Raw genomic sequence first — 18221 nt, 5'->3', positions numbered from 1 at the left:
TTGGGCAAACCTAGGGTTGGAGGCCAGTAGTGGTACTAATCTCCAAGGACAGCGCAGTCTAAACGGTTCCTCCCATGTGACACCAAGGAGAGTGAGTGGAGATGGGGATGGCTTGGAGGGGCTGCTATTCTGAAACATCTTTCCCGTCCCTCCCGGTTTATCTCAGTTTACCGCCAGGGGGCAGTGTGGAAGTGACAACCCGGACTCCTGGGGTTGAGGGGTAGGGAAAGGATAAGGCGCTTCTGAATTGGTCTTGACAGCCACGTGGCCCTGTTGCCTTTAGCTGTAGGGGCCCTGAAGCCTGATGCTACTCTGGCTTTATTCAGGGACACCTCCACCACAAACACTCAAACGCCTTAACAGGGCATGTTGTCTGACTGTCCAGAGCCCAACCTGAGTGAAAAGCTGCCCCAGGAAGCTGGATGTCTCGTCAGCTAGGGGCTGAATCTGGTCCTCCTGGGAGTCCGATGGATACCCCCTGCCCTAGGAGGGGACAGGGTGGCATCCAGCTGTCCAGTTGTCCAGGTGCTGACGCGAGGCGCACCCCAGAGCCGCTCGGGTTTCCCCCCACCGGGCCTAGCCCAGCGGCTGAGCCAGCATCCCAGGCATCCGCAGGCTAAATAAAGAGCCTGCTTGGGTCAGAGGGTGGGGGATGGGGTCCCGGGGGGCTTGAGGCAACCACGCCAAACAAGGCAAGGAGGGGAGCGATGTATAAAACCGGGCCCAGGACTGAGCACCTGCCTGCACCCCTACTGTGCCATCCAGAAGGGCTCTGTGCTGCCTGCAACCCAGCCAGTCGACTCAAGTCCTAGGTCGATACTTCCACGGTGAGTCCGATCCTCAGAGAAGCCCAAGACACTCCCATTCCCCCACCCCACTGAATGTTCTGACCAGGGAAGAAAAGGGCTGAAGGTCGGAGTCTCTGTCTCAATCTGGACTCCCACATTTGTTGCCCACTCCCCAGATGTCTAAAGCAGCTCCTGCCAAAAAGCCAGTGGCTTCTGCCCCACCTCCTGGATGTACCCTGGACATCAATGATCCACAGGTCCAGAGTGCGGCCATTCGCATCCAGGCCTCTTATCGGGGCCACAGGTGAGAGGGAGCCCCGGAGCCCTGCGGAGGAAGGGAGCTGCAGAGAGCACATTCTTGAATGGGGTTTGGGGGAGCCCTGAGCGACGTCAGGAACCTCTGAAATGACTGGTCTTAGGGGAGGGTCGTTACTGAGGTGTGGAGGAGTGGCCGGCAGGAATGGATCATACTATCAGGGCAGCAGTTCAGGAGCAGTCCTCTTCCCCCCAAGCCCCACGTTTAGGGGTCTGGCGGGCCCAGGGGGCAGGCAGGAGGTGGTGCGCTCGAGGAAAGGGCTATGGCCGGCCCTGTCCTGAGAGCTCTGGGCCCTGACTCGGCCCGCGGGTAGGTCCCGGAAGGAGCTGCGCGAGAAGGGGCCGCCGCGGGTGCTGGAGCCGCTGAAGGACGTGGTGCTGATCGAGGGCAGCGCGGCCAAGCTCACTTGCCGCATTTCGGCTTTCCCGGATCCGTTCATCCGCTGGAGTAAGGACGGCAAGGAGCTGCGTGACGGGCCCAAATACCGCTACGTGTTCGAGGACCCTGATGTGGTGGCACTGGTGGTGCGCGATGGCGAGCTGGCAGACCTGGGCCAATACAGCATCAACGTCACCAACCCCTTCGGCCAGTGCTCCGACTCGGCGCGCATCCTCGTGGAAGGTACGCGCGCCCCGAGCGCGGCGCCAGGGCGCAGACCAGCTCCACTCAGCCAGAGCCCGCATCCCGGTCCAGCTGCCTGTGTTTAGCCCTGGGCCTAGCTATAGGGTCCCCACCAGCCCAGCCCCGGGCACAGCCTGGGGCGCATCGCTGCGCCAGCCAAGTGCGTCCTTCCCTACCTCGGGATCGAGCCCCACCCGAGCAGAGCAGTCTGCCGTGGGCTTCCATCACGCGGCTCCAGGGCCCCAAGGTCACACAGCAAGCCAGGGGCAGAGCCAGGGTTAGACCTGGGTCTTCTGGCTCCCAACTCTGGGCAGTTTCCACTACCCGGAGCGGTGTCTGAGGCACCGCGAGATGTGTGAACATTCAGGGGCTTTCGCTCGCTTTATCGCTCTTGATCCTCTATTCGACCCGGAGAAGTAGGACGGGTAGGGATAAGTCTCTTTAACAGCCGAGGAGATGAAACCAGAGAGGCTAATGATTCGCTCAACGTCACATTGCGAGTTTAAATGCATCTGTATTTAGTGCCGGGTATCAGCTGGGGAGGTGATGCCCTTGTCGTGCCTCATCTCCGGGTCCTTCACGGGGTCTCGCTCCCCTTCCCTTCCTTTAGTCCCGGCGAAGATTCAGAAGGGACCCGACAACACGAAGGCGCGCAAAGGCACCACCGTGACGCTGACTGCGGAGATCCTGGGAGAGCCTGCGCCCGACGTGGGCTGGACCAAGGACGGGGAGGACATCGAGGAGGACGACAGGCGAGGGCCGGGACCTGCGGCACGGGCAGGGCCTGGGGCTGGGACCTGGGTGGGACTGAGCCCAGAAATGAGGCGGGAGTGACGGGGGCGGGGACTGGGCGGCGAGGAACAGAGCTGGGTAAGGAGCCCGGCCCAGTGCGCCGGGTACTGACCGCGGCTCCGCCCTCCTCCCCGCCGCCCCTCCGCAGGGTGTTCTTCGAGATCGGCAGCACCACCACGACGCTGACCATTCGCCGGGCCACGCCCCAGGACAGCGGCAAGTACGAGGTGTACGTGGAGAACAGCCTGGGCATGGACCAGAGCTTCGCTCGCGTGGACGTGGCCTGAATGGCAAACCCCAGACCTTCTGCCCTGGCGCCGAGCCCGGGGGTGGGTTCCAGCTTGCTTAATAAAGCTGCTCTCTGACCCTCCGCGTCTGTTCTTCTCTTCCGCGTAGCCTCTCCTCTCCCCCGCACCCGCGCCCACACGTATTTCAGACCCCCACGCCGAGGTCACAGCCTGTTGGAGTCACAGGGAAGTCTGGAGAGCGCCTAGCGGCGTGCTACATTTCACACAGTCAACCTGATAGGGTTGCCCTAGCCGTCCAAGGCGCCCTCACTTTCCAGCGGGATCAGCAGCGGGGGCCGGGACCCTGCCTTCTCCTCTTTTGAGCGCCTCCAGCCCCAGCCCCAGCCCCTCGTGGCTGTTTGCCCTTGGCCCTGCCCCTTCCAGGACTGGCCACACCCCCTTCGGTCCTCAGTCCCGTTTTCCTCTGGGCCCCAGTTCCTCACCTCGGCTGCAGCCCCGGGACCCATTCCCCAACAGCTCGGGTTCCAGTCTCAGGCCCCACCCTTCCTCTCATTTAACGCACCTTCGATCCCTTGGCCAAGACCCCACGCTTCAGCACCGCTCTTCTCTCCCATAAAGTTTGAAAGCGGGGAAAGGTTCAGACTACAATTCCCGACAGACCCTGCGAATGAGTTCTCGCGAGTTGCGAGAAGACACGTGCGCGGAAGGAGCTTGCAGTAGCGGGCGGCAGAGCTGGAGTAAAGGGAGCTAGTGGTAAAGTGAGCTGGTGGAGCGGTGGCGGAAGGGGTAAGGGGCAGGTGACGGCCTCGAGACGGATGGCGGGCTCCGAGGTCTCGGCTGGCCCTCGGTGCGCCCGCGCCTGTGTTGATTCCACAATCCTTGGCAATGAGAGGCCGGGGTTCATTGTACAGAGTCACTTGTGGGGTTGTGAGGGTCAGCAACCAATCAATCCTCCGAATCCAGAGATTTAGACCCAGTCGTCCGTATTAGGACTGGGGCGGAGTCAGTAGTTTTAATGTTTGGGTTTCCAAGGGAACCTGTCTTTTGATTTGGGGTTCAACATATAGAAGTTAGTTTTAGGATTCATGTTCAGCATATAGAGGATTTTTGATAGAATTAGGGGTTCATCAAATCCAGATCAGTGTTCACTACTTGGGGGTTATGTTCAGGATTGAAGTTAAATATCTGAGGCTCACTCGGGATTTGCTGTTAAATATTCAGGGTTCACTATTGGGATTCAGGGCTTAATATCTAGAATGAAGACACAACACTTTGGGAATCAGTGGGTTTGAGGCTTAAGCATTTTGAGGTTTGGGGTCTGAGAAGGGGGGTCTCTGCTAGGTTTCTGAATTTGCAGAATTTGTTCATGGCCAGAGGAAAGTCTTTTAGAGATCAAATTGTGGGGTGTGAATTTCAGAATTTGGGAGGAATCACTGTGAGGTTTGAAGGCCGACTGGAATCTGGGTTGGGATTTGAGATGTGTGGGATTTGTGAGGTTCTGTCCAGGCAGGGACTATATTGAGCTTTGGGTTTACATCTTGGCTAAGTGCTGCTATTTGGGGTTTGGGGTTTGGTTGGGGTGTGAGATCTGAGCTTGATTTCTCTGCTGGGATTTGAGATGTGTGGGATTTGTGAGGTGTTGGGTCCAGGCAGAGACTATATCGAGCTTTGGGTTTACATCTTGGGAGAGGGCTAAGTGTTGCTATTTGGGTTTTGGGGCTTGGTTGGGGTATGAGATCTGAGCTTGATTTCTCTGTTGGGATTTGAAGTTTAGGTAGCAGTCACCATCATGCTCAAAGCAGTGATCCTGATTGGAGGTCCTCAAAAGGGTGAGGTGCCAGGGGAATGGGGGGAGGAGGTTGGGCTGGAGTGGTAGGTGGGATAGGGGCAGAGGGAAGCAGGAGGCTCTGAAATGTTCTTCCCTCTCCTCTCCCAGGAACTCGCTTCAGACCTTTGTCTTTTGAGGTGCCCAAACCACTGTTTCCCGTGGCAGGGGTCCCTATGATCCAACATCATATTGAGGCCTGTGCCCAGGTAACCTCCTGGGTCCCCTCTCTCACTTCACTTCCTGCTCGTCTTCATGCTGTATTTCCCCCTTTTCCAACCATGGTGTCTTCCCACCAGGCATAACTCCAAGGACCATCATTCACAGATGACAATGTGAATGGCGCCCCCTCAAGTTATGCGGTGCAGCTGCCCTGCTGTCTTCCCCAATCTAGTTTCTCATCTGGCCTCTTCCTGCTTAGATTTCACTCCTATTTTTAAAGTAGGGAATGTGAGATCAGACAAGGATCTTGGAGACAATGTAAAGCCGTGGTGGCATGGAGACCGATGATAACCAAACACAAATTCATATCCTTGATCACCATGATACTCATTTCTTTATTGGTTTTAGTATTGAGACAGGCAAGGTTTTGGTTTGAATTCAGTCGCTGCCTGCTGTGAGGCCTGAACAAATATCACACCCTCTCTGACACTCAGTTTCCTTATATGTAAAATGGGGGTGATTAGAGCTACTTTGTTGGGTGGTGAAGCTTAGAAATGACATTTGTAAAATGCCTAGCACAACACCGACCCTTGATAAATGGTACCCTTACCTCGTGCTTATCTCAAGCTTAGGCTGATGGATAGTAAAGAGGGGAAAATGGATTAATGCAGCTTGGTAGGCAAAGTCTTTCTTAGAGTTACTCCCAGTTCAGGTTGGTGGGGGTTATAATAATTGATTGAAAATTTAGGCCTGGCACGGTAGCTCATGCCTGTAATCTCAGCAGTTTTTGAGGCTAATCCAGGAGGATCGCTTGAGGCTGGGAGTTCTAGCCCAGCCTTGGCCACATCAAGACACCCCTTCTCTACAAAAAGTTTAAAAATTAGCTAGGTGTGGTGGCCTGGCTGTAGTCCTAGCTGCTCTAGAGGCTGAGGCAGGTAATGTCATGGCTGTAGTCCTCGATATTCAGGAGGCACAGGTGGGAGGATTGCTTGAGCCCAGGAGGTGGAGGCTGCAATGAGCCAAAAATCATGCCACTGCACTCCAGCCTGGGCAACAGAGCAAGACCCTTTCTCATAAAAACAAAACAATACAAGAAAAGATCAGGCCTTCGACTTTCTCCAACTTCCTCATTGTCAAGAGGATAAAACAGCCCAGAGTGTCAAGTGCCCTGGGACCCCACGGCTGAGACTGAAACTGGTTTTCTAGACTTTGGGCCAGCACCAAGGATTTCCCCAACATCCTCTCCTATTAGATATTTTTCCTCCCAGCCTCTTCCCTTGTCCTCAGGTCCCTGGGATGCAGGAGATTCTGCTCATTGGCTTCTACCAACCTGATGAGCCGCTCACCCAGTTCCTCGAAGCCGCCCAGCAGGAGTTTCACCTTCCGGTCAGGTGTTTGTGCACACATTCGTATATGGGGGGTTGGGAATGCCCTAGGCCTCTGAGTTCTTGGGAGTGGGTTGAGTCAGCATTTGCTGGAGTTCATCCTTACCTACTAGAAGGATTATTTGGACATCTCTGAATTCCTGAATACATGGAGTTTCTCTGTGGACCTTGGGCAGCAGTACTCCTGGGAGCAGGGGCGGTCAGGTGCCCTGGCTCACGGTATCTGTCTCGTCAGATCCACTGAGCTGGCTCTGGGGTCCCTGGGGACAGGTACCTGCAGGAATTTGCCCCCCTAGGCACAGGGGGTGGTCTCTACCATTTTCGAGACCAGATCCTGGCTGGGGGCCCCGAGGCATTCTTCGTGCTCAATGCCGATGTCTGCTCTGACTTCCCCTTGAGTGCTATGCTGGAAGCCCACCGACAGCAGCGTCACCCTTTCTTACTCCTTGGCACAACGGTGAGGGGGCCAGGAGGGCTGGAGGGTGTAGAGGAGGTGATTTTAAGAGCTTCCTGGAATGCAGGGTGTTGGGGAGGCCAGGGCGCCCTGGGAGTTGGTATGGGAGCTGGCGTCAGGAGGGAGATGCGCTGCTCTGTCAGGCTTGGAGGTGTTAGTGGAGACCCTGAGCCCTCTGGCTGTTCAGAAGTAGGGAGGGGGAGGGCAGCTGTCAGTTTCCACCCTTGCTGAAGGCCTGTCAATGGCAGAGCTGCATGCCAGGTGCTGTAGGGGAGGGAAAGGAAGAAAAACAAACCTGGCTGCCCTGGAGCAGGCGGGTCACTGTCTCGGGTGTGTCTGTCTTTCAGGCTAACAGGACGCAATCCCTCAACTATGGCTGCATCGTTGAGAATCCACAGACACATGAGGTGAGAGCAGAAAGGGGCCTGGGTGGGTGCCTACTCTGTGTCATCATTCCCCCCACCGACCTCAGGCCTCTGGAGAATGCTGGCATGGTATGGGGTGGTCTTGTCAGACAGGTGAGACACTCCCAATTAATCATCTTATTTATATCCCTTTAAGAGAGACTGACCAGGAGGAGAGGGGAATGGTTAATTTCCCTGGGGGTGGTACTTTAATAAATGTATGCACAGTGCGTGATGGGAACAGCAAGGGGGCCCCAACCCAACCTTGCCGTGGTGGGAGTGGGGAGGGCTTCCTGGAGGAGGCAAGGTCTGAGCAGAGTCGGATTTGTCTAGATGACAGAGGAGACAGAAAGGTACTGCAGGCAGAGGGAAAGGCAGGTGCAAAGGCCTGGAGGCAGGAAATAACATACTGGAGGCAGGAACATGATAGGCAAGGCAGCAGGGCTCTGTCCTTGCTTGTGAAACTCCCTTCTCCTAAGCCCCTTGACTTTCACATAACCCCCCACCTTCATTTATTTATTTATTTTGAGACAGGGTCTCACTTTGTCACCCAGGCTGGAGTGCAGTAGTATGATCTTGGCTGACTGCATCCTCGACCTCCCAGGTTCAAGCCATCCTCCCACTTCAGCCCCCCCAAGTAGCTGGGACTACAGGTGCATGCCACCACGCCCGGCTAATTTTTTTTGTTTGTTTGAGATGGAGTCTCACTCTGTTGCCCAGGCTGGAGTGCAGTGACATGATCTCAGCTCACTGCAGCCTCCGCCTCCTGGGTTCAAGCGATTCTCCTGCCTCAGCCTCCTGAGTAGCTGGGATTACAGACATGTGCCACCACGCCAGGCTAATTTTTGTATTTTTAGTAGAGACGAGGTTTCACCATGTTGGCCAGGCTGGTCTTGAACCCCTGACCTCAGGTGATCCACCTGCCTCGACCTCCCAAAGTGCTGGGATTATAGGGGTGAGCCACTGCGCCTGACCTAATTTTTGTATCTTTTTTAATAGAGACAGGGTTTCTCCATATTGCCCAGGCTGGTCTCGACCTCTTGAGCTCAAGTGATCCACCCACTTCAGCCTCCCAGATTGCTAGAATTATAGGCATGAGCCACCACACCCGGCCTCATATATCCCTTTTATTTATTCATGCTTTAATATAAAACACACACACGCACATACATGCACATATATAGTTTTGTGGTCAGCACCAGGTATGTGCGAGAGAAACAGACTCAAAAGGGCGCAGTTCCTGCCTCTTGGGCACCGGCAGTCTAATAGCAACAGCATCAAAAGCCACCCTTTGCAAAATGCCACGGGTGAGGCGTGACCAGAGCCCAGGAGTGCCCAGGCATGAGTAGCTAACTCTTTGAGGCTAGTAAGAAGAGAGGACACACAGAGGGAGTGACAGTGTCAGCTGGGCTTGTAAAGGTGGGCTTTCCAGATGGAGACATGACAAAGGGCATTGCAGGCACAGGCGTGCAGTCAGGAGGAATTGTGTCTGAGAGGTAGGTGGTGGGGAGGATCAGGCAGGGAAAGTCACAGAGTCTGGACTTATCTGAAGGTGAATCAGGTGAAGAAGGGCAGTCATCTCAGGGTTTAAAGCCAGGCAGCAGCAGGATGCAGATGCTCACTGCATTTTAGCAAGGCCACCCGGGCAGCAGGGAGGAGAGGCAGGAAGGGCCTGGAAATCAGAGGGCCTTGGGGACTGTGGCGGTGGTCCCTTCTTCTACTGATCCCAGCCCGCCCTGTCCTCAGGTCTTGCACTATGTGGAGAAACCCAGCACGTTTATCAGCGACATCATCAACTGCGGCATCTACCTCTTTTCTCCTGAAGCCCTGAAGCCTCTTCGGGATGTCTTCCAGCGTAATCAGCAGGATGGGCAATTGTGAGGCAGGCCCCATAGCCCTGTGACCCCAAGTACCCCCAGTCACGGACCCCAGCACACACCAGTCTCTGCAGGCTCCATCTCAATTTGCTCACCTTCCTTCTCCCAGCTCCCTTCTCTCCACTTCCCATCTCAGCAGAGCCTCCGGAGTCCCTCCCCTTCTAACCTCATTCTGTCCCTCTTCCTTATCCATCCCAGTTCCTCCTCTGTCACTGCCTGCCCACTCCCCTTCTGGTCCATTTCTCCCAAGCCCTGAGTGTCCCAGAGATGTCTTTCAGAACAGACGGTAGCACACAGTTGGGTGCACACACGCTCGGGTGCAGATGTGTGCACGTGCACACACAGGCAGACACGCACACTCTCAGGCTGAGGCTCCCCTAGGAACATAGCACCCAGAGCTCTGCTTCCACAGTCCCATGGGTCTGCCCTCCTAGGCCTAAAAGCTGTTCCCTTCTAGGGGTCCGTGCCTTACCCCCACATCACCCATCTCAGGCCTCCTCCGATCATAGCCATTTCTCACTTCCACTCGTGTCTCTGCTTCCCTCTCCATCTCTCCTGGCCTCTCTGTCTCTGTCTCTGCTGAGCTGGCATCTCTACCATCTCTCTCTCCCTCTCTTTCTGTGACTGTCTCTGCCCTCACCAGCTGCCTTGCTCTGGGGTGAGTCTGTCTGTGTTTCATTCCATCCAATGAGGGGGAGGGTAACTTGGAGGGGGTAAGGGGTTGAATGGGGAGGGGAATGTGAACATGGGGGGATCTCCTTCTGGAAATGGGGCAGAGATGGGAAGCAGGTCTCTGCCTGGGGCTCCCTTGTGATAGCACCCACCTGAGCTGGGACTGGGTGGGAGAGGTTCCTGGGATGTAGGCATCCCTTTGGAGAGGACCGGACCAGACCTGGAGAGGGGCTTAGAGAGGTGGTGGGAATCCCTCTCACGGCTGTCCCTGGGAGACTGTGTTAGCCCCACACTCGGGGCTCAGCTAGGGGACTGATGTAAGCCTTCTTCCTCTCTGCCAGGGAGGACTCACCAGGCTTGTGGCCAGGGGCAGGTACCATCCGCCTAGAGCAGGATGTGTTTGCAGCCCTGGCGGGGCAGGGCCAGATCTATGTCCATCTCACCGATGGCATCTGGAGCCAGATCAAGTCTGCAGGGTATGGAAGGCTGGGTCCCCTGGGAATTGAGACTTTGGGGTGGGGGGCCCAGGCCCTGCTGACCCCTGAGTCCCTGCCCACCTTGTGGCCCCCAGTTCAGCCCTCTACGCCTCCCGCCTCTATCTGAGCCGATACCAGAACACTCACCCAGAACGGCTGGCCAAGCACACCCCAGGGGGCCCACGGATCCGAGGTACCCACCCTGCCCCAATTCCTAACCTGCGACCTCCACCCAGCCCCTCTGCCTTCTGAACCAGGATTCCTGATCTAGAGTCCAGAGTTGAAGCCTCAATCCCTGCCCCTCCCCGATCCAAATACGGTTTGGGGTATTTGCCCCCAGGACCTCTCTTCTGCTTCTAGGGAATGTGTATATCCACCCGACGGCCAAGGTGGCCCCCTCAGCTGTGGTGAGCATGGGGCCCAGCCTCAGGGTGGGAGGGGTGGGGTCGGATGGACGGAGGTGCCCACGCTGCTGGAGTTCTGGGTGCCGGTTTCTCCACTTTGTCACAGCCTATTACGTGGCCTCGAGCAGGTCGCTTCTGCCTTATCTGTTCTAGAAGACAGTTGGATTTGGGGATCCTGCAAGTTCCCCCAGGGCTTACGGTGTATGCTCCTCTCCACAGCTGGGCCCTAACGTCTCCATCGGGAAGGGGGTGACTGTGGGTGAGGGCGTGCGGCTCCGGGAGAGCATTGTCCTCCATGGAGCCACATTACAGGTAGGCACCAGTGCACACCGCAGCCCCCCAAGAGGCTGCGGGGAGGGCCTGGGTATCCCCTGAGAACAGAGAAAGGTGGATGCATCTGGCTCCACCTCACACCCTCCTGTTCCTGCTGCCTCCCCGCCTTCCCCTGACCTTTTACCATCCTCTTTGCAGGAGCACACGTGTGTTCTGCATAGCATTGTGGGCTGGGGAAGCACTGTGGGACGCTGGGCCCGCGTGGAGGGTACCCCCAATGACCCCAACCCCAACGATCCCCGAGCCCGAATGGACAGTGAGAGCCTCTTCAAGGATGGGAAGCTGCTCCCTGCCATCACCATCCTGGGTATGGCTTCCTGGGGACCAGGGCTGGGGGAACCCCACAGTTGATGGCCAGTGGCCCTGGGGAGCATTTGTTCCTCTGTGTGCATGTGTGTTTCTTCTTTTTACAAACAGTTACCAAGGGCCTGCTGTGTGCCAGGCCCTGTGTGAGTCACTGGGGGCATGAGGCCAGGGGCACAGATGGGCAGGAGGGATCCCTCCCTGCTGGCAGTGCCCCCAGCTCCCTGCCCATCCCCCCTCCCATGACCTCCCCCTGGTGCCCTCGTCCACACTGCAGGTTGCCGAGTCCGGATCCCTGCCGAGGTGCTCATCCTCAACTCAATTGTTCTGCCACACAAGGAGCTGAGCCGAAGCTTCACCAACCAGATCATCCTCTGAGTAGGGCTGCCAGAAGCCCCCAGCTCCTACCCACTCCCCTGGAGGCTGCTGCCTGCTTGGCCAGCCTCTGTCCAGAAAGGACCAGAGAAAACCAGGCAGGATTGTCACACGCTGGGGAGCAATGTGGGTGGCCTGGGGACTCCTGGGCTCCCTTCCTCCCGACTCCATAATAAACCCCGTGAACCTTGGAGCCAGCACGGACTCCGTCTATGCCTGGACTGGGGGTGGGGGCGGAAGCGGGGCAGCTGAGTCAGGCCCCCCCACATTAGCATTTAAATTGGAGTCGTTGCCGCTGGCTCATGAATAATGAATCTGGAGCCCTGGTAAATCTCCCCCTCCCACTGCCTCAGCCTCGTACGCTGCTGGGGAGGAAGGCCCTCAAGGCTCCCTGGCCTGCCTGGCCCCCACCTGCGCCCCTGCCTTCCTGCCTCCCTGTTCCTCCTCGCCTGGCCTGGCTCAGGCCCCTGTGTGCAAGGATTCTGAAGGGGAGGGTGAAGGATTTCAGTTAAGCAGTGGGCACAGGAACCGGGGGCCCGGAGGCTGATCCCCACGGCCCGGTCTGCTCAGTTCCTGCCGAGCCCAGCCCTGGCCGGTTTTCCACTTTGCCGGCTCCATCTGCTCCCAGCTTGGCTTTTGGCGGGTTGGGGGTTTCGCCTCCGCCCGAGGCCTCCTGTCTCTGTCTTCTACTCCCCTGGCAGGCTGGGTGGGCCTGAGCTGGTGCCATTATCTTCGGAAGCACAGTGGGAGGCAGGCACCCTGTTCTGGGAGGACCCTCGCCACTTCCTGTCTCCCTGGCCCTGCCTTTTGGGAGCTCTCAGCCCTCCTCTCCCGGCCATCTCTCATGTTTACCCATGACCCCCATGTGCCCCTCTTGGTGCCCCCCTTCCCCAGCTGTGGGTGCAGAGCTGTGTTGCCAGATGAGCTGGTAATGATCGTAATCCGCTAATTGAGAGGAATCTAATTACCCGAAGAGAATGGGGGGTGCAGGGTGTGGGTGGGAGAAAGGAGGGGGTCCTGGCAGCAGGCAGGGGTGGCAGGCAGCAGGGTGCTGGGGCCTTGTTATCAGCACCAGGCTCTGGGACAGAGCCCAGGGTTTCATAGCTTCAGAGCCCAGCATTTAGGAAGCTGCACTTTTGCAGGAGCTGGACTGAGGGTGACTTGGGGATTGGGCTAGATGTGACCTCCCAGGCCCCTCAGGTCCCATGGGCTGTGTGCCAGCATGTGGGGAATGACCCACCCAGTGTGGGGTTTAGCAGTCCTGACCTATAACCTGCCCCTAGTTCCTCAGTTCCTCCTGGCCTGGCCTCCTGCCCAGACCTTCATTATCTCTCTGAGTAGGAGTGGGAGAGGGCTGCAGGTCCCCACTCTGGGTTGGGGTCATCACCCCAAGGAAGAGGCTGGGAGAGGGTGGGCCATGGGACCAGGGTCTAGGTCCCTTCCTCTCCTCCACCAAGTCCTGACCCTTCTGTTCCGAGTGGTTGGCAGAGGCCATGGCAGCTCCATCATAAATATGATAATTTAATTATTTTCTCAGCAAAACACCGTGAAATCCAATAAGTCTGTGTCAGGCCCTGGCCCCCGGGATCCCCCTCCTAGACCCAGTGAGGGCGGGGACATGGTGGGGAGAGGCATTGGAAGGGGAAAGGGTCAGTGTTTGAAGCAGGGCGCAGCTAGTGAAGCTGAGGTCTTTGTAACATGCCCCCCAGGTTGAAATAGTCACCGTTGTTGCGGGGGAGTCCAAGAAGGACATGCACCCCACTCCCCCTCAGCCCACTTCTGTGCTGGGAGGGGCCTACAGTCCCATCCATTTCTGAGAGACCCAAGATGGAGCACCCTGCCCCTAGACAGGCTGCAGGGAGCCCCCTTGTCTGCCACTGCTGGGACCCTGTGCCTAACCTTGGCTGGCCGGGTAGGGGTAGGAGGGCGCCAGCCCCGGGAGGGACTGGGAAGGGAGAAACAAGAGGGAACTGGGGTGGGAAGGGGGGGATGAGCGGGGGAGGGATGCGGGGGAGGGGTGCGCTCCTGCCATTAGTGCTCTTTTCAGTTTCCATAAAAAGATTATTCTGTAAAATCAGCGAGGGGGAGCAAGCTGGGGGCCGGGGAGGGGGGTGGGTCCCTGGCACCAAGCTGGATGGGGCGACAGGGGAGGAGAGCTGGGGACAGGGACCGAGTGTGGAGAGAAATTTGGATGGGCTTCAGGAGCCAGCCGAAGGGGAGAGGCTGAGCCAAGAACACAGACTGAGGGGAGGCTAGCCAGGACGGGGTGGGGTGGGGGAGAGCCCTCATCTCCCTCCTGTCCCCTTGGCCGGGCTGCCAGGGGGCCCAGTCTCACCTCCATCTCCATCCCCTCCCCCTGGCACTTAGCAGCCATTATCCGGGGAGCAGATTGCAGCCCCCTCCCCCTCTCTGGGAAGCAGGCACAGCTGGGGCCCCGCCACATCTGCCGCATCAGCACGGAGCACAGCTGGGTGTGCCCAGAGCTGCGCTCCCCAAAACACAAAGGGGGTGGAAGGGGTGGGCGGAGGCCAGGAGAACCCAGACCCCTGACACAGACACAATGACACCTCTGCCAACAGACACATACTCCTTGAGGCGAAGCTACACCCACCGGCACACGCTCCCTGGTGTGCAGAGACGGGAGAACTGGCAAACACGCAATTACCCGGCCCCACCTGCCACCCACGCTCCCCTCCCCCAGCCCCTCCTGCTCCCCTTCCTTCCCTGAGGCTCCCCTCTGCCACCATGGCCACCTCTGAACTGCCCTGGGCTCTGGTCTGGAGGGAGTAGGGGGCCTCACCCACCCCAAGTACATCCTGGGAGGATCAGAGAGCAGGAGGGCAGGGGGTGGTGAGGGGCAACTGGTTCGAGGCGTGATCCCTGGGAAGCCATCGGCCCTCCTTCCAAGCCCACACCCCTCCCCACGAAGAAGCCCCTTCTGAAACTGATCCTTGCCACAACCTGGGCACGACAGGGTTTCGTTGCCAGCACTGAAGGCTGCGGCACCCTCGTGCTCCACTGGCCACCTCAAGGGGGTGCTGTGTGTGCACAGTCTAGCCTTCAGCTCAGCTGCTAGGGCTGGCCCCTGCCATTGCCCCCACCCCCATATCCGCCCGTTCTTGACCCTTGGCAGTGCGTCCCTCTGCTGCCCCTGACACGCATGGGGTGTGGGGGCTCCGTCCATGGCAGAAATGTCCCTCTCTCATCAGGAGTTCCTTCTCTCCTCTCCCCATCGATGACCACCTCTTGGCCCCTGATGAAACCCTGCCGCCTTCACAGCCCTCTCTTTTCCACTCATCTCCTTGGCCCTAGTGTCTTGCCCTCAACCTTCTCCTCCCTGTCCCCCCATCCCACGCCGCTCCCCACATGCCCCTCAGAGCTCTAATCCCTCCTGCTGCTGTGCCGCCTTATCTGCTCCCAGCAGCTTTCCCTGCTGCAAAGCCCTCTCCCCCTCCTTCCTGGATCTTCTCCCCCTCCTTCCCTCACTCGCTCCGCTCTCTGACCAGCCCCCCTTCCCGACCAGCCCATGTCTGCCACTCAGGCCCCCGCTGTGGCTCCTGGCTGACACTGGCTCTCTACCCCGGCGCCCTTTGCCCTCTCTGCAGCCTCAGCTCCGAGGTTGTCAGCTGCACACCCACTCCCACGGTGGCTGCGGCCATCCCAGCCCTCCCTCGCAGGCCCCACAGACTTTGTTCATCTTCCTGCCCTCCCTTTCCTGGTGCCTTACCCACTTCCTCCTGATGCCCCCACCCCATCTTGGATCTGGTGCCCTTATAGTCCCAGGGACCCATTGCCTTGGCTTGGGAGCACCGGAAAGGAAATGGGAAGTGTTGGTATGAGACTCAGGAGAGGGTGCAGGGCAGGGCTGGCCCTAGGAAGATGGGGTGGGGGTGCAGGGAGGACTGGGGGACTGTGGGGGCAGGGCCGGGCAGTGGGATGCTAACCCTCTTCAGTCTCCTCAGATCACGTTCGGGCCTCCCCACCCCCCTTCACTGGGACTCTCATTAACCGCTTCTCCTGCCTCGTCCGCGGCATAAATAACCCAGATAAATCAGCCGCCGTCCGCCCCCCGCCCTCGGCCCCCGCACAGCCCGTTTGTCACCGCTGCGTGCTCACCAGCCAGGCCTGGCCCAGCTCCGGCCCCAGCCCCCCCCATCCTGTCCCTTCCCGCCCACATCTGTCCCACACTGGCTCATCACTTGGTCCGCACCAGGGGCAGGTGTCTGGGCTGCAGAGGGTGTCCTCTGGGTGAAGGGGGAGGCTGGGTAACCTTAGGAGAATGCTGGCTAGGAAGTTTGGGGGGTCATAGGATTTATGAATGGGGCCAGCCAGGTAAGGAATCTGGGCATCAGCTTGGGAGTTCCTGTGCTTTGAGAAAGGGCTCTTGGAACCCCCTAAGTTGGATCCTGGGAGGTCTCTGGGTCTGCCTTTGGGGCATTTTGCCCAAACAAAATCTCCATGCCTCCTCCCAGGAACCTGGAGGCAGAAACCCACTTATCTCCCTCTCTCTCCCTCTGCCCCCTGCCCCCTGCCGCCATAGCAAACCTCGTCCCAGTCCATCTACCACTCAGTCTCACTGTCGGGAAGCTCATCCCCTGGGGGGCGGAGGCGGGTGAACTGGACTGGGAATAAATCTGAGGAATCGGGACAACTGGAGAGCCAAGGAACCTTGGATGAGGCTTCACATTCTGACCCTGCGACACCCAGCTCCCCTGCACTCGCAGCCCAGGGCTCCTAACAGCCCCGCCCCCTTTCTCATACCCAGCTCAGGGCCTGACCAGCCACACTGGTCCCTGATGCCTCACTGCAAGGGGCAGCTGGTCCCCTGGGAGTGGGTGGGAGAAGCAGGGAGGGGTGGGGGAGCTTGGGCGCAGGGCTGGGGTGGGGGTGGGGAAGAAGCTGGGCCGGGCCCCAGGGACCAGCTGGGCAATGAGCCGGGGAAGCAGCCGGGAGGCTAAATGAGGGAGATTATCACCCAACTGCAGCCGGGCAGAGAGGGAGGCAGGCAGGGAAGCGGGGAGAGGGAGGAGAGAGGGGACCGGGCCAGAGGCGAAGGGGGTATGGAGAGACGGGGAGGGGGCCAGGGGGCCTGGAGAGAAGTAGAGGGACAGGTCAAGAGATGAGCCAGAAGGACGGGGGAAGTCCCCTAGAACATCACCAGATTCCTGGAGGTCTGGGAGACTGGAGGCTGGGGGCTTGGGGACAATTGGAGACAGCTGGCCGTGGGGCAGTGGTGGGGGTGTGCAGGCAGCTAATTGCTGCTCCACTTCCTGGCAGCCTGGAGCTCCCCTCACAGCCCCCCCTCCCCCCACACGCCCCTTATATCAGTTACCACCCGATTTCACTCCTTATAGAGGTTGAAGGCGACCGGCCATCCTCGGGAGGAAAGAGGATGAGATTTGTCTCATGATGGAGGCCAGTATGTTGTCGGGGGAGTGTGACCCCAAGATCTCAATGGATGCTGGGGGAATTCAGAGACATGTATTCACTCCAGGGTAGCAAAGAGTGCTGGGGAGAGCTTGGGGGGCAGCTCCCCGCTTTCTTGGCAGAGCCCCAGACTGAAGTAACCTTAAAAAAGCAATTAAATCACCTTTAAAAAAAAAACAGTAAAGAAAAATCAATATTAGGAGAAAGGGGAAGAGAGAGAAGGATGGGGAGGAACAGTGCGGGGAGCTCTGGAAAGATCTGGAAGTCTACCAGGGAGGGGAGAGCAGAGCAGGGGGCTGCCTGGGCATGGGACGGAGGGAGGGGGATTGTCTGTGGTCACTTGGACACTTTCACTGCTAACTCAGCAGCTTCTTCAATGCCAACTCCACTTTTCCCTCCGGGACACTATGTCCCAGCCAGATGCAGCTTCTGCCCCAAGGGTCTTATCTTCCCAGCATGGGGAACCAGCTGACCCAGACTGATCAGAGGCTTGGGGTGAAGCCCAGCTGTGGGGTCCCTTGGGAAGTCTCTTTGCCTAAAGGCTCGGGACAACCTACGATGGGCACCACGCATGGCCAAGGCTGGGTGAGTGGGCAGGCTCTCTGCTGGGGTGACCCTGATGGGGCCTGACCTGGCCTTGCAGCCAGGGTGGGCAAAGTGGCACCCAGCCTCCAAGGGAGCCATCCCTGGGCCCCTCCCCTGAGGCCAGGCAGAGGCTACGGGGCCAGGCCTGACGCAGGGGGCGGGGTGGCCGTTGGGCCTCGGGTGGACCTCGGGCTCTAATCCCCAGCAGCTGCCGTTTCCCTCAGATCGATTCCCTTCTCACTTTTTTTTCAGCTGCTGGTTCCGCGGCTTGGATCGATGGAGCCACCTCCCCCCGCCCATCCGCGCTTCCTCTCCCTGCTGCTCATTAGCGCCCCGATTAATCAGCCCCCCTTTCCTCCTGGGGACAAGGGCTTCCTCCCCCATGAGGGCACATGCTCTCACATGGGGCCCCAGAGCACAAGCACTGATTCTTGCCACCCCACCCTGGGGGCATGGATGCGTCCCCTCCTGGCCAGTCAACCGAGGCTCCCACCCCTGCCTATGATGATGGCCCACATGCCTGCTTCCCCTCCACAAGAACACAGCAGACCCCTTAGGGCTCTCCTGCCCTACTCTGCCAGGCACCCCCAAACCCATTTTCTTAGGAGAGCATTCGCTCCCATTGACGCGCAGCACATCTTTCTGCTCTCTTCCACGACCCCACTGGGGCTCTTCCTCTCCTTCCATTGCACACCCTGTCCCCCTACATATAGAGCACCCCCCGCCGAAGCACACCTCCCTTTTGCTCACTGGCTTGCTTACCCAACACCCCTC

The 18221-nt window shown here is 58.5% G+C and overlaps 2 protein-coding genes across 9 annotated transcripts; both read left to right on the top strand.

Moving 5' to 3' along the window:
• Nucleotides 1-741: 741 nt before the first annotated feature.
• SPEGNB (SPEG neighbor) lies at nt 742-2960 on the top strand. The gene is made up of 5 exons (XM_012445973.2): nt 742-827; nt 965-1092; nt 1418-1725; nt 2336-2477; nt 2666-2960. The coding sequence occupies exons 2-5, from the start codon at nt 965-967 to the stop codon at nt 2802-2804; spliced, it is 717 nt and encodes a 238-aa protein (XP_012301396.2). The 5' UTR covers nt 742-827; the 3' UTR covers nt 2805-2960.
• Nucleotides 2961-3448: 488 nt separating this feature from the next.
• On the top strand, nt 3449-11628 carry GMPPA (GDP-mannose pyrophosphorylase A). Of its 8 annotated transcripts, none has more exons than XM_012445983.2 (13): nt 3449-3518; nt 4535-4594; nt 4702-4799; nt 6040-6143; nt 6408-6594; nt 6939-6998; nt 8742-8872; nt 9886-10020; nt 10116-10213; nt 10381-10427; nt 10644-10736; nt 10896-11064; nt 11338-11628. In XM_012445983.2, exons 2-13 carry the CDS (start codon nt 4555-4557, stop codon nt 11436-11438), a joined length of 1263 nt encoding a protein of 420 aa, XP_012301406.1. In that variant the 5' UTR covers nt 3449-3518; nt 4535-4554; the 3' UTR covers nt 11439-11628. The 8 variants fall into 8 exon arrangements, with proteins under 8 accessions (XP_012301406.1, XP_064229030.1, XP_064229029.1 ...); XM_064372960.1 differs by having other exon boundaries at nt 3453-3523; XM_064372959.1 differs by having other exon boundaries at nt 3460-3551; nt 4540-4594.
• The last annotated feature ends 6593 nt before the right edge of the window (nt 11629-18221 follow it).

The sequence above is a fragment of the Aotus nancymaae genome, unplaced genomic scaffold, assembly GCF_030222135.1.
Source record: "Aotus nancymaae isolate 86718 unplaced genomic scaffold, 86718_ANA_hifiasm-v0.15.2.pri h1tg000008l, whole genome shotgun sequence".
NCBI classification, from domain to species: Eukaryota; Metazoa; Chordata; class Mammalia; order Primates; family Aotidae; genus Aotus; species Aotus nancymaae.
This window is presented reverse-complemented; position numbering and strand designations above follow the sequence as displayed.

Excerpts from the sequence above, each read along its gene's own strand:
- GMPPA (XM_012445983.2), top strand. The coding sequence starts at position 4,555 with ATGCTCAAAGCAGTGATCCTGATTGGAGGTCCTCAAAAGG. Across the intron at positions 4,800-6,039 it reads ATATTGAGGCCTGTGCCCAG|GTCCCTGGGATGCAGGAGAT; the intron begins GTAACCTCCTGG and ends CCTTGTCCTCAG. Across the intron at positions 11,065-11,337 it reads CCCTGCCATCACCATCCTGG|GTTGCCGAGTCCGGATCCCT; the intron begins GTATGGCTTCCT and ends TCCACACTGCAG.
- SPEGNB (XM_012445973.2), top strand. The coding sequence starts at position 965 with ATGTCTAAAGCAGCTCCTGCCAAAAAGCCAGTGGCTTCTGCCCCACCT. Across the intron at positions 1,093-1,417 it reads GCCTCTTATCGGGGCCACAG|GTCCCGGAAGGAGCTGCGCG; the intron begins GTGAGAGGGAGC and ends GCCCGCGGGTAG. Across the intron at positions 2,478-2,665 it reads GACATCGAGGAGGACGACAG|GGTGTTCTTCGAGATCGGCA; the intron begins GCGAGGGCCGGG and ends GCCCCTCCGCAG.